The 15,688-nt window shown below is 38.9% G+C and overlaps 1 protein-coding gene across 3 annotated transcripts in view; it reads right to left on the reverse strand.

The window, feature by feature from the left end:
• The window catches only part of COL19A1 (collagen type XIX alpha 1 chain), a 182,040-nt gene that overhangs the window by 106,964 nt on the left and 59,388 nt on the right, over positions 1-15,688 (reverse strand). For all 3 annotated transcript variants that reach the window (XM_051615561.1, XM_051615562.1, XM_051615563.1), the window contains one exon: positions 10,372-10,416. In XM_051615561.1, coding sequence (XP_051471521.1) covers positions 10,372-10,416 — 45 coding nt within the window. The remainder of the gene's footprint in view (positions 1-10,371; positions 10,417-15,688) is intronic.

The following is a 15,688-nucleotide window of genomic DNA, read 5'->3' on the forward strand; positions in this document are numbered from 1 at the left end:
CTCTTTTTGAGAGGATCAAAATCCACAGCTTCCACTTCCCTGGCAACTGTCCATGCAACCAGCTCATAAGGTATTATCCATGAAAATAGCTAGGTATGAAAAATCAATGGGTCTAGAACAATCGGTCGAAACACTTCCCTGATTTGTTTACTTTAGTAGGCATCACACAAATGGTTGCAACAGCAGTGCACAGGGAAACTAGGGATAGAAAGAAGCAGCTGGAAAGGAAAGATGGGAGGAGGAAGACTTTTTATCGTTTAACAGTATTACCTTAACAAACATCAGCTACTGCTAAGAAGACAAAAAAAAAGTGCTTTGAAGACTTAAATGCACTTAAACATGTATGCTGCTGACTTTTCAGTAGTGTTCATCCACATCTGTCTTGGCAGACTGTGGAAATCTTTCCCTGCTCACGCACACCCACCAAGTTTTATTTTTTATATGTTTGCAAATAAAAGTTCTGTCATCTCCTTTTCTACAGTGACCAATGTGAGTAGCCGTGTTTTGTTTCATCTTTCATCACTCTCTGTTAATGAATTCTGATCTTTATCCTAATTGTAAAACAACTCTATAATCGGATATTTACTCACTCAAAATTGCAGGAGTCCATTTAGGGAGCACATTAACTTAAATAAATCCGTACATTTACTTCTTAGCATTCATGCCTGTTTTAGAAATATCATGTAGAAGAATTTTTTAAAGGGCGTCGCAATGTGAGACTGAACTATAAAAACTACAAGGCTGCATAAGCATACATGCAATCTATGCTAAATGATGCTTTCTAATATTGCAACATTAATAATGTTTTATTAGGTTATCCTATTACCTTTTCTCATTAGATACCTGTCAGTACTCTCTTTTTCATAAAGAATAATCCTCTGCAACAGTGCATACAACATCTCACTGATAGTAGCAGCTGCAGTGATCTGATGGCTTCGTTGCTGTGGAGCCCTGCCAGCTCAGTCTTAGAGCATATCTTTGCTCAGCAACTCCCAAGAACTGCCTCCTGCTAGAGAGAAAGGAGACTCACGTGTTTCTATTCAGTTCTCTGTATTAAAGTAATACACTGCACCTGCCAGCAAGGCTTCAGTAGTGCTTACTCTCTGTTGCTGTAATGCCTTCTTCCTCCAGAGCCAACATTTTGGCTTAACGGTCTTGGTAAAGAAAGCTTTCCTTTAATAACTGCACTGCAGTAAAACAAAATAATTAAGTCAGAAGTTATTTAATTTATAAATATATTACTTGGTATATTATTAAATAATTTTGTGATTATATTTGTGACTAATATATTTTGTGATTGTGTAACGGGCTGACTTATTCTAGTACACACATAAGTATCTGTGTAAAACGTACAAGCACATTAGTGTAAATATGCATTTTCAACTGGAAATCAAGGAAATACACTCACTACAAGTTAAACCTATCACAAGATCTGGGATCAAGCAAAATTATCATACCTAGACTACAGTATCAGAAAATACTGAGAATGACAGCCATAGGAAACTAGTCTTACTTTCAGCCCTGGGTAACTGTAAGAGCAACTCAATAATAACAACTGATGTTATCCAAAACCCATGAGATCTGTAAGGAGCTGAAGTACTCGTGTTATGGTACACTGTACCTATGATGCTTCTCACTGCACTTCCAGCTAAAGACAACACTCTCCTCAAAGATATTATGCGAAAGTATTAGTGAAATGTAAACAGCTTTTGGAAAAGCAAAATAGGAAAGAGAATGGACAAATACGTGCATGGGTGGATGGCTGCACAACAGAAAAGGTAAGTTATGAGCCAGAAAAGGGGAATAGAGAAGGCACAGATCACCAAGAACAAGTAACAAAACCAGCAAGCAGACCAAAACAAATAATAATCCAGAAATGGCGATAAAAAATAAGTTTGAAAAAATATGATGTTGAACTTCAGTCAGACCTATTTCTGAGACAATCTTGTGGGAACACTCATATGATGGGCTGTTTCCAGGTATTTGAGGTCATATTTAGTTTGCAAATTCATTCTGGCATTTCTTACCTTTTGACTCAGCAATCATCTTTTTAAAATTCAGTCTGTTCAGATTAATAAATGGTAAACAACACAAAAGATCTGTCATAATGAAGTATAAGGCCTTTCATCAAAGATCCCTTGTGAAGAGACTATTTTAAGTCACAGCAATATGCTTTATCACTTGAACTTGACACTTTATCACTTGACAGTGGTCTCGAGTGCATCCTCAGCAAGTCTGCTGACAACACCAAGCTGTGTGGTGCTGTCAACATGCTGGAGTGAAGGAATGGCATCCAGAGGGACCTTGACAGGCTGGAGAGGTGTGTCAATGCCAACTTCATGAAGTTCAACAAGGCCAAGTGCAAGGTCCTACACTTGGGTTGGTGTAGGACATAGGCTGAGTGCAGAATGGACTGAGAACAGCCCTGAGGAGAAGGACCTGGGGCTGTGGTTGATTAAAATCTTGACATGGGACAGCAACGAGTGCTTGCAGCCCCGAAAATCAACCATATCCTGGGCTGCATCAAAAGGAGTGTGACCAGCAGGTTGAAGAAGGTAATTCTCTCCTTTTACTCCACTCTTGTGAGACCCCACCTGGAGTACTGTATCCAGCTCTGAGGTCCTTAACATAAGAAGGACATAGAGCTGTTGGAGCTAGTCCAGAGAAGGGCCACAAACATGATCAGAGGGATGGAGCACCTCCACTATGAAGACAGGAAGAGAGAGTCGAGATTGTTCAGCCTGGGAGAATAAAAAGCTCCAGGGACACCTTAGAGTGGCCTTCCAGTACCTGAAAGGGGCCTACAGGAAATCTGGAGAAGGGCTTTTCATCAAAGAAGATAGTGATAGGACAAGGGGCAATGGTTTTAAACTGAGAGAGGGGAGATTCAGGTTAGATATTAGGAAGAAATTATTCACTGTAAGGCTGGTGAGACACAGGAACAGGTTGCCCAGAGAATCTGTGGATGCCCCCTCCCTAGAAGTGTTCAAGGGCAGATAGGATGAGACTTTGAGCAACCTGGTCTAGTGGAAGGTGTCCCTGCCCATGCAGGGAGCTTGGATCTAGATGATCTTTAAGGTCTCTTCCAACCCAAACCATTCTATGATTCTATGCTTATATTTCTAACCCAAGGCAGAAAAAGTTGGAGAGTTCACCTCAGCATTTAGATATTGGCAATCACTTCTTTACTAATCTTGTCCTCAGTAAGACATGAATTGTTTACACACAAACCTCAAAGAAAAACATTTTGAGGTAAATGACTAAATCTGGTGATGACACCTTTTTATACAGGATAAAACAGAGGAGGATTAACTATGACAAACTCGAAACAGGCATGATGAGATGAAATGACATGGTAAAAGAAGGACAAATTAAGTTCAGTGCAGGTACATTTAAAATGAAGCAGAAAAAATCCTTATGTCCTGTACGTAGCCATAACATCTGTGCGCACAATCACAGCTTCCTAAATGCCATGACTTCTAATTGTCATTTGAAAACAACCAAGAGTGAGATCTTGAAGTCCCACCAAAAGCTAAAGAGAAGGTAAAAAAGGAGGTTCTATGTGAGGAGATATTAGGAAGGCACAGAGAAAGAAACAAAGGAATTTCACTGTCGTATTCTATACATTGAAGGTCTTGTCTCTACCATCTTTAAATACTGCAGTATAACTCAAAAACATCCAAAGGCAGCTAGTAAGGATGATCAAATACAGAACATTTTTCATAGTAGGAAATACTAAGTAAGCTGGTATTTTTCAGTTTGGAAAAGATAGCTCAGGAATGCATGATAGATGCTTATTGATTCTTGACTGATAATGAAAAGGAGAACAGAAATCTTCCAACAGAAGAAGTAGGGCATACCAAATTAAATTAAGAGGAAGCAAGTTCTAAATAAAAGGAAGTGATTCTTCAAATACAAATGACATAATTCCTCACCACAGGATATTGCAGATGCTCACAGTTTATACGAATCCAAGGGAAAAGTGCGGTCACTAATGGAAGAGAAGTCCATCGAATGCTACTAAATTCACTGAAAATGCATCTGGCTGAGATTGCAGTCTCAAATAATTGGAGGCTTGGAACAAGTACATGGGGAGAAGCACTGTAGTTGCTTACTTTGTTGTTCTGCTTTTCCTTGGGCACCACTTCTGACTACCATTAGAAGCAGGATGCTCAGCCTGATGAGCCTTTAATTTGACCCAGTGGGTATGGGTAAGTAAATTAAACAGTGATATAGTTTGGAACCTGGAACCTGGTCATCTATATCATTAAATGATAGACTCCAGCTGTGAAGGTCTCTTGCAGACATTTCAATGAGTCTAATTAGCATTTTCCCATATAATTCCGAGGCACAGCTCAAAAGTTAGTACTGGCTAAGGACTATTCCCAACAGGCATTTTTGATTAAGACTGTTTAAATGGCAAGAGAGTTAAATAGTATGAAGATGGACAGACTAAACCAAATACCTTAGAACTACAGGATAAACCTGGTGATGTTTAGCTTACTAGGATAAATGCCAGTGTGACAGCTTTTATTAGAGGTAGACACTTCCTGTAGAATTAAAAATATGCTTTTCCTTTTCCCCTAGAATATATGTGTTCAGGTGTCTCTGTGATCATATACCATCTGGTTGGTAATAAAAAAGTTCAGTCAAATCAAACCACTTTCATACCCACTCACTGTCTTGCAAGCAACATTTAACCCCATATGACTTCATGAAAGAAATTCTAGAATGCTACCCACAATGTCTGAGCACAGCAATACTACAAGCAAAGCAAAGCAAAACGCTTAACTCAACCCCAAAGATTAAAGGGTGCAAATAGTTGACTAAATAGTTACAAGATTAGAAAGATAAAACTCTGACAGGTTCCTATATAGCATTAGGAGACAAGTATGAAAAAACTCCATTCACATTTACATCCAGCTGGCAAAGCACCCAGTCTTGACCGCATGAAATAGGATTTAAAAGACTTCATAAAATCTTCCTCCCTGACCCAATGAAGTATCTGTATTGATGGTCAGCAAAGGTAATGAACCACACTTTCAGCTCAGTGGCACTGACTCTTTCACCATCCAAACAAAATAGGGACCCTTATTTTATAATGAAAAATGCACCTTTCTCCATTACCTAGAATAAACGATTCACACTAACAGTGGCCATCGTTACTTCAAGATTTGCTGCTTATCAAATAAATCCTTTTAATCTTTTTTTTTTCAGTGAAGCATTTCTAGCAGAGTTTACAGCTTACAAACAGAAGTACTGTATTAAATACGTGGAAGGGTTACTAAGTGCTTTACTTGTAATTTGTAGTATTTTTAATTACAGAGCTTTGAGGTTCAATGATTGTCTTCTTTCTGTCTGTGAGTAATAGCTTCTATTTGTCAAGTAGATTGGAAGCTTCCCCAGTACTTGAGCTGTCTTATGTGGGCTGGTTTCAGCACTGAGATTTATGGTACAGACATCAAAATATTAGAAAGACTAAATAATTACTAACATTAACTAGGATCTAAGAAAATAAAGGTGATTCCTTCTTTGTTTACTTATGCTTATTTAAGAAAAACATTGAAGACTGTGAAATAAAAGATTACACCTGGGGACACATAGGAAGTTTATAGCCTCGAGTATTCTGAATAGAAGGAAAATACACAGAGGAGTATTTATTAGGTGTGATAGGATGAAGTAGATGTTGAACCTCCAGGAAATCATCTTGACACTAAGATCTATTAGGAATTTTCTTCTAAAGGAAATAGAGGAAGCCCTATTTCCTGGGATAACTCAAATTGTACTTCAAAAAACAGTAAATATATACAAAGAACATCCTGCATTTAGAAAAAAAATTAAGCAGATGACAATTTTTTCTACATTTAGGCTGGACAAGCCACAGACTCTTTCTTCTCATATGTATACACAATCAAAACATACAAGAAGTCATACAAAAGGATGAAACTTTGGAAATAATGAATATCATTATGGTTTTACTCAAAGTCTGTCTTAGTCAAATACATCTAACTTTTTTATATCATTTTACTGAGAAATATCAAAGAGTTGCAATAAAATAATAACTTTACCAGGTGCATATCTCTGCACATACACTGCTACATAGCTCAGCTCCAGAAGACATCCAGTTTTAAAATCCTTTGTTCATCATGTGAGATGGAAGGGTAATATGCTTTACAAAAGAAGGCAACAAATCAAGGAAAAATGCAATTGAAAAGTCTCTCTCCAGAGTACAGCCATCTTCCTGCTCTGTCACTCAAAACTTTTGAGTCTTCCAAGATCCCAGCTAGTACTGTGATTTAGTCTATGTAACAGAATACCTTACTTGCTTCTCTCAGTGAAAACAGAAAAAAGGATTTTATACCAGTATTTTGTAGTGGCAAAGTGAGCCAAGGAATTTGTTTCCCAACTCTGTGAAATCAGTATTATCTATTAGTGATAATCCAGGCTTGTTTGCTCAGCTATAATTACATGTAATTGCATTGGCTTTTCTATCACCCCTATTCCAAATAAAATACAGATTTGTTCAATACATGCTGCCAAATTATTATGAAATTTGTATGGTGTTCAGGTTCCATGGGTCCCACAAAACTGAATTCTCAGTGTTCCAGCTCAATTACAGAAAGAACCATATCTGTGAAGTATACTACAGCAAATACATATTCTAACCAACAAGGCAGACAAGACGACAGAGAAATCAGGGATCTTGGTAAAGAGTACTAGCTGACGTGACCAAAGGAAGTAAGAGCCAGTAGATAAAATAGAATTAATCACAGATTAAATAAAGGAAAAAAGACATCTTAGAGGTTATTTATCTGATTAACTAACAGGCTTTGGGCCAGTCCCAACTCCCAAACAATGTATATATTTCAAGTATCAAAACAAATAATAAAAAATAATATTTTAATCTCTGTAGGTTTCAAGACCTCAGACCTAGCTTAAGAATTGATTTCTTGACTAAACTCACAGCAGCTTCAAAGCTCAAAATATTGTATGTACTCATCCATCTGAACTGAAGCTCTTCAACATCTTACCTCAGCAAACTCTCCTATGACAGAAAAGGGTTGACTGGATACTAAAAAAACCCCAAGACTATGCATTGAAAAAGAAACATTTAACTTTCCTCTGTTCTTATGTAATTATAAATCATTGTGATAACGGACATAATTTTGATGCTATTAACAGAAAATGGGAAAATAATTTAAAATAAACTTATCTCCTGTATTTTCATGAAGCAGGCCCTTCCTTCGTTTATTATCTCTTCTGTAACCAGGATAAAAAGCGCAGTCCACTGGAAGAGGAAATTACTTCCATAATAAACAACAGCATTAAAATTAAAACTCCTTTTCTTCCTTGCTACACTTTCAACCCTTTGCTTTGCATGTCATCTTCTACAGACACATGAAACATACCATTTCCTTCCTCTTTGCAGCAGTGTTATGTATTTGAAGACTGTTTACGTATTTCTTTTCAGCTGATTCTAGACTAAGCAACCTTCACTCATGCAATCCTTCCTCAAAGCTTCTGTGTTCCTGAGAACCAGGGATTTTCAGTGCTCTCCTTTCAACATCCTTTAAGTTCAAACTTTACCAATACCAAATTGCACAGGAGTATTTGATTAGCGTCAGAGACAACATTCTACTTTAAAGCATCTTAGTAAGCCTTTCAGTTGCAGCTGCCTGAGTTCATTTACCTGTGTTCAGTTTCTGATTTAAATAAGCCTCAGATATTAATTTTTGTGTAGATACACAGATACACAGATTTATTCCCCTTTTCACAGAATGGTTTTGGTTGAAAGGGACTTTAAAGGTCATCTAGTTCTAAGCCCCCTGTATGGGCAGGGACAACTTCCACTAGATCAGGTTGCTCAAAGCCCCATCCAACCTGGCATTGAACACCTCCAGGGATGGGGCATCCACAACGTCCCTGGGCAACCTGTTCCAGTGTCTTACCACCCTCACAGGAAAGAATTTCTTCCTGATGTTTAACCTAAATCTACTCTCTTCCAGTTTAAAACCATTACTCCTTGTGCAACCACTACACACTCCTACAGTGGGCAGATCTTCTTTTTCCCAGTCTCTGTCTTTGCATTTTGTGACTTGGACGGTGTGGCCAAACCTCTTATCAATGAAGACTGAGGCAAAAAAATAATTCAGTACCTCAACCTTCTCAATATCCTGAGTGATGAGGTCTCCTGTTTCCTTCTGGAGGGGCCCCACATTTCCCCTCTTCTGCCTTTAATTACTGATGTATCTGTAGAAACCCTTCTTAATACCCTTGATGCCCCTGGGCAGGTTTAACTCTGGGCTTTAGCTTTCCTAACCTGGCCCCTGGCTTCTTGGACAACTTCTTTGTATTTCTCCCAGTCTACCTGGCCCTGCTTACACTCTCTGAAGACATCCTTTTCTCATCTAAGAGGTCTCTGCTCATCCATGCAGGTCTCCTGGCACTCTGGAAATACTTTTAAATGTGATCTTTTAACTGACTTCTGAAGTTACAAAAAACAACAACAGCAACAAAAAGGTCTAAATGTGCTGACTCAGCTTCCAGATAAGAAAAATGTAACCATCAGTGGTTGGGATATTTTATCTCTGCCTTAAAATAAGGAAAATCAAGCAAAGAGAGTGGCAGCAACAGCTGGAAACATGTGTCTGTGTCCAAGCAGAAATTAATTGTAAAACTTGAGGAAAGCACAGCACAGCTGCAGAGTTATTATGAAAGAAAAAAAAAGAGGAAAAAAAAAAAAGAGAAAAAATAGACAAGCCCTTCAGAACTGATGAATAATGATGTCACCAAGGAAATAAGATCTGTCAATGGAGTTAGAAACACTCAAGCTTAACAAGTGCTTTTTTTTAGAGAATGAATCTTCATATTATAAGTGTTAGTTGCTATGGATGCTGGTTTTCACTTCTGTTATTTCTTCCTTCCTGATTACTGGAATACTTCTTCCTAGAAAAATATCCTCCACAATTTTAAATGCGCTTAAATTCTGTTAATCCATACTATGCTTTCTTTAAATATGAGCATTGGAAAGCTGTCTGACTCTTTTGAAGAGGTATGTTAAGTGAGTGAACACACCCATGTCCAAAGCAGCAGAACTCACAAATATATTGCACTTTTTAAATTCAGAAGCTACCACCTACTCTCCATTTTCTCCAGTCTGAATATTGCCAGAATAGCAGTATCTGTCATTCTTCATCCTTACGATATATAAATTCAGCAGAAATGCTTTTCTGCACCTTTTTCAAACAGTGAGCTGAAGCACAGATAAACTACCTACAACTCAAGAAAAGATTCTTAATTCTGGTTGCCTAACCCTAATCAGCCAAAACTAGTAAAAAAGCAGGTAGGAGCAGAAGTTTCAACCATAAACTATCACCATTGTTACTTCAATTCCTATTAGGCAAGCTAAGAAGAGGCTCTTCCTTCCACTCCCCCAAAGCAGACTTGCCTTTGATGACCTGTGAAGACTTATTTGCCTGAAGTCACACAAGAAGATTAGGTTTCGTCATCTAGAGCCACCCAGGATGAGATTCCATCAGCCAAGACAGCCTTCCACAGGGCCACTTTAGTTCCCATTTTTATGTACAAGGTTTGAACTATTTCTGGCCACTGCAGAGCACCTGGGGTCAGGACAAACTGTTTTGAGCTCCATTTCCAATACCCACTGATGAAGAACAAGGAAAGGCTTCTCCTGGAATTTACACTCAGAAATGTTTTACGGCTGTCAGGAGACTAAGAATGTCCTTGGGGCAACACAGCAATCACGACACAAAGAGGGTGAACTTCCAGTCTGAGGAAGAGGTAAATGCACCTGCATTCAGCTTGGCCACTGGCAGTCAAGTCAGTTCACTTGTAGTCAGAGGTGTGCAGGAGACAAAATTCATGCTAACTATTGTGTTGGCACACAGAAATGTATCTATGAAAACTAACTTTTTAAAATTTGTGGTGAGTTATGCTGTAGCCATTGTTAACTTTTGCTTTTGCAGTAAACTTACAGTATTAGGAAAAAAGTGTGTAAAACAAAAGTTATGATCATACATTTCATACTGTATAAGTAAACATTTATTAGTTACCATAGCAATAAGACAGCAGTAAACACTCTGGAGATCAGTGGTTATGATTCTGTTAGATTTCATTATTAAGTCTTTTCTGAAAAAATAAGTGTTTCTGAAAGAAGCACTGATGACACTGAATAACATGCAAAAAAGCCTCTTTGTTCTTAAGTGTTTCAGCAATCATTTCTGTAGTAAAAAAAATAAGAATTTTATAAATGAAAGAGTTAAGGAAAACCTTCAGAACAAAGATCTACTTGGTTGGCCATATATCAAATTGTTAAACCAAAAAATAAATGACATGGACAGAATAATTTACCTTTTCACCTTCTTCACCTTTACTACCCGCAAAGCCATGTTCACCCTGGAACATAAAATGATTAAAAAAATCTCAAACATAAATATTCTTAAAATAATTGCATTCCTTAAAATACTTTTATTGCACTGATTTATAGAATGTGACTAAAACATAAGAAATCACTTGGATACTGACTGTGTTTCATTCAAAAAGGTGCAAAACTTCTGTAAAAAAATTAAATGGCTTTCCAGTTTTGTCAATTAACAGTAGTCAATCATTCTTCCATTCAGCCTAAAGGATCTTCTTGGCTTGAAAAATTCTGAACTATTCATCAATGCAAACCTGCTCATTGCACTCCTGTTATTCTTTTGCAGAATCAGTTTTATTACATTGATTCCTATTAATATTTTAAATATGATAAAGTCAGCTGTGAAGGCATCCAAAACCCAGAACAATTGAGAAAAATATACATATACAATTTACTGAGAAAACCCTATTTCTTTCACTTTTAAAATGATATTTAATTACCCAAATATGAAGAAAAAAACAACAAAAAAGCAACAACAGAAGGGATGAGTTTTAACATATTAATTCAATCTCATCTTATTTAAGCAGATTGAATTATTTATTTGACTATTTTTCAATAAAGAGACCTGTTACAATGCTCTTCCAGTTCCAATTTGATAAATTCTAGCTCAGAAAAAGATCCTGGTGTTCAATCTTCCTATTCAATGTATTCACCAAACAGTCTGCAGCCTGGCTTTTTTATAATAAGAAAAAATCCTGGTTTATAGCATAGTGATATATAATTGTATATTTTGTGAGACATACAGCCAAAATATATACTTGTAACACAAAAACTACCAAGTAACCCATCCTCCCCCAATCCCATGTTCTTTTTTTTTTCCTTCAAATCATCTAGCAGAAGATGGTTTGCATGGCTATGTCAGTCTCTAGAATTTAGACTCACTGCTTCAGTACAATGCATATGATTTTTATAGGTCTGAAAAAGAAAAGGCTGGAAAATTTCCAAAGTAAAGCATATAGTATTTTCTAAATTACTTTCAAGAAGTTACAATGAGCAAAGGCTAAAGATTCTTTCACCCTTCAGTGTAACTTCCTTATATAGAAGTCTAAGGTTTACTCAAGGTTAACTACAGGTTACAACATACAAAATTTCTAGCAGCATTCGGTCAAATATTTCAACTGATAGAGCATCATATACTACACATTTGGGAATTAAATTAAAGGCTTTGAAGATGTGCAAATGTATAGATTTTAAAATAGATCTGGACTTTTCATCAACCACCTAGAGTGGCTGCTTTTTGTTTGTTTCTGGGGTGGCTCATGCAATCAACAGCTTAGGGATCAATTTCAGATGCATGTCAAAGACCAAGCATGCAGAATGGGATCAAGTGAAACAACTTTCCATATGTGATAGAATGATAGAATGGTTTGAGTTGGAAGGGACCTTAAAGATCATCTAGCCCCAAATCCCGTGCATGGGCAAGGACACCTCCCACTAGATCAGGTTGCTCAGAGCTCCATCCAACCTGGCCTTGAACACTTCCAGGGATGGGACTTCCACAACTTCCCTGGGCAACCTGTTCCAGTGCCTCACCACCCTCAGACTAAAAAATTTCTTCCTAATGTCCAAACGAAATCTCCCCTCCTCCAGTTTTGATCCCTTACCTCTTGTCCTCTCGCTACAAGCCCTTTTAAAAAGTCCTTCCCCAGCTTCCCTGTAGGCCCCTTCAGGTATTGGAAGGCTGGTCTCTTCTCCAGACTGAACATCCCCAGTTCTCTCAGACTGTCTTCATAGGAGGGGTGCTCCAGCCCTCTGATCATCCTCATGGCCCTTCTTTGGACTTTCTCCAAGAGCTCCATGACCTTCTTATGTTGGGAGCTCCAGAACTAGACACAGTACTCCAGGTACTTTTGCTAAGGCAGCCCAAGATGCAGTTGGCCTTCTCCATGACAAAGGCATCCAGCAGGACACCCAATTCCTCTTCTGTAGAGCTGTGTTCTACCAATTTGGCACCTAATCTGTACTGTAACATGAGGCTATTCCTTCTCAGAGACAGAACCTCATTGTCTTGGTTTGAGACAGGATAGAACGAATTTTATTTCTAGTAATGTCACTTTTCAGTTACGTTTCTTCTAAGTAGCTGCACTTGCTGAAAGTAACAGCGTATTTTTCAGCCTGTGTCTGCTTCTAGAACTGATAATGCCTGATGTTTATAGTTACTGCTAGAGAACGGTATGTAGAACCAAGGCCACTGCTTGGTTCTGTTAAACTTCTTATGCTCTGGAAACAAAAGGGAGTAAAGAGGTCATACCTGTGACCCTCCTATGGGGAGTAGCAGACCAAGCAGGGGACCAAAATTAACCAAGCAAAGTATTCCAGCCCATATGTATCATACTCTGAGGATAAATATGAGGCACCCCAAGGGTCAAGCTCTCTCCATCCATGACTGGCATCTTGGAAGGATTTCACCTGTTCTTTTACCTTAGATCCCAATCCGTTTGTCCCTGGATCTGTGCATTCCTGCATCTAGCTCCTGTCTCTCACTGACTCTAGGAGTCAAGTCCAAGACTCTCCCAGAGCCTGCCCTTCAGCTTTGATGGTGACATGAGTGTTACTGGGGTGGAGTGTGATATTATTTTCTATATATTTAATTATTTTCCTTTTAATGACTACTGTTTAATTAAAGCTCTATGGTTTACTTTCCAATCCATAATTCTCTCTTCCTTATTCTCTCTCCCTTTCCTTTCTAGGAAGGAAAAGCGGTTAGCAGAGAGCTTCTGTCAGTCATTTAATTGCCAGCCCAGTGTCAAAGCATGACACATGAGTGACACATGCTTGGCTTTGCCTAACTTCATGAGTTCTATATTAGCTCATTTCTCTAGCATGTTGAGGTCCCACTGAACATCATTCTTGCTCTACCTTCCAGTGTCCTGATTACTTCCCCCCATCTGATAACATCCATTAACTTGCTGAGAATCCAACAATCCAGGTTCTTAATAAAGACACTAAATAATACTGTCATCCATGGGGGAGGACACTAGTTACTAGGCAGCAGTTGGACTACATAGCAGTTATTCCAGCTCTGAACCAAACAATCCAACCAATTTTCCAACTACCTTATTGTCCATTCACCTAGTCTATACCTCACAGATTTGACTATGATAATAAGACTTGAGACTGTGCCAAACGCCTGGCTAAAGTCAGGGTATACATCATCTACTACTCCCTCCTAATCCACACAGGCAGTCATTTTATCAGAGCAGGAAATCAGGTTGGTCAGACATGATCTGTCCTCAGTGAATTCATATGGGCTGTTCCAAGTCACCTTCTACGTGTTTAGAAATGTCTTCCAGGATTTGCTATATAATTTTTCAGGGACAGACATGAGACTGACTGGCTTGTTGTTCCCTGGATTCCTCCTGAAGATGAATGTGATGTCTGCCTGTTTCCAGTCATCAGAGACTTCCCTTAATCATCATGACTTTTGATAATTTTAGAGAACAGCCTTGTAGTGACATCAGCCAGCTCCCTGACCACCCCAGGATGCACACTGTTTAGTATCTTGCAAATACTCAATTAGCTTAAGTGCTTCTTAACACTCTCTTCCCCTTCAGCAGGCAATGGTTCGTTCTCAGACACTGCAAGGAGGCTTAAGTGACCTGGGAGGCCTGAGGGCGAACTTGATTAGTGAAAACCAAGGTAAGAAGGGCAACAGGTACTCTCAGACTTTTCCATGTCCCACACCCCTTTAAGCATTGGATCAAACTTCTTTTCAGTCTTGGATGCACTTTACAGAAGCCCTTCATGCTGCCCTTCAAATCCCTCTGTTTCAATTCTAGATGGGATTTTGGTTTCCTAACTCCACCACGTCATGCCCTGGCAATGTTTCTATTATATTCGTACTGGGTAGCTGACCCCTGCTTCCACTGTTTAACTTCTTTTTGTGTCTGAGCTCAGTCAGGAACTACCTGTTCATCCATTCTGGCCTTCTGCCATACTCACTCAACTCCCTGCACATCATCAGAATGGACTATTCTTGGGCTTTTAGGAAGCCACCCTTGCAGATCAATCATCTGGGTTTCTTAGGCCTGTGGGACAGTCTCAATCAGTCCTTGGCTTCCTCTTTGCTAGACTCAACAAACTTAGTTTCTTGAAACTCTCCTCAAAGGTCTTGTTTCCTAGGCTCCTAAACATACACTGGCTCCCTGCTGGACCCTCTCTGGTTTCTCCACATCTCTTGAAGAAGTGAGGGTGGAAGATCCCCCAAACATGACACAGCACACCAGATGCAGCACCACCAAGCAAAGGGAGAAAATACCTTCCCTGATCTGCCAGATGCAGTTTTACAAATGTGGTCCAATACATGGTCCATTTTATTCCCAACAGGAGAACACTGTTAGCTTATATCCAGACTCAGGTCAACCCCCAGGTTCTTTTCAGCAATGCTGCTGCTCAAGTAGTCAGTTCTTTGCCTGTACCAATGTATAGGGTGATGAACTAATTCTTTGTTGTTCAGAAATACAGCCTAGATATCCTGATTTTTTGCAAATTTTGAATTAAAAAAACCAACACATTATTTCCAGTTAGTGAAAATAAGAAAGTGTAGAGAAATAAGTTTAGGTAACATCTATTTGACAGCATTAAAAATATAACAATATAAGCCACTGGCAAGTTACTTGTCCTGGTTTGAGCCAGAATGAAGTAATTTTTTTCTTTCATTGATTTTTTTTTTTTTTTTTTTTTTAAATTCAGTGAACTTTCTTTTAACTAGCAGCAAGTTTTCCAGCTAGTGGACTGATAATGCTGGAATGTTTATGTTGTTTCTGAGACATCAAGGACTCTGCTCTGCGGCTTCAGATGCTAAAGGAGCAGAAGAGCTGTATCTGCAGCCCTCCCATAGGGAGAAGTGGACTAGACAAACAGCAAAATTGGCCAAAACATTCCATTCCATATATCTACTTAAGCTCAGTATAAGGTCAGGGATCATGGAAGTCATTCCCCTTCCTGCTTCTTCTGCCCTTCTCTTCCATGCATGACCAGCATCCGGGGAGGACTCCGTCCATCCATCACCACTGATCCCAGGCCCATGCGTTCCTGACCCTCATCCCTCTCCCTTCAGCTCCTGTCTCCTCTGCTGTTCTCTCTGGAAGCTCCAGGACATTTCAGAACTGCTCACAGCTCAGGAGATGCCAGGGGAGTTGCTGCAGGTGGGGGGAGGCAATATGGTTTTGCACTTCCTGAACATATTTGTAGGTAATTGTACATATGAATTGTATCATTAGTATTTAAAGCTGTCTAGTTTAGTTTTCA

Source organism: Apus apus, chromosome 3 (assembly GCF_020740795.1).
Source record: "Apus apus isolate bApuApu2 chromosome 3, bApuApu2.pri.cur, whole genome shotgun sequence".
Classification (NCBI taxonomy): domain Eukaryota; kingdom Metazoa; phylum Chordata; class Aves; order Apodiformes; family Apodidae; genus Apus; species Apus apus.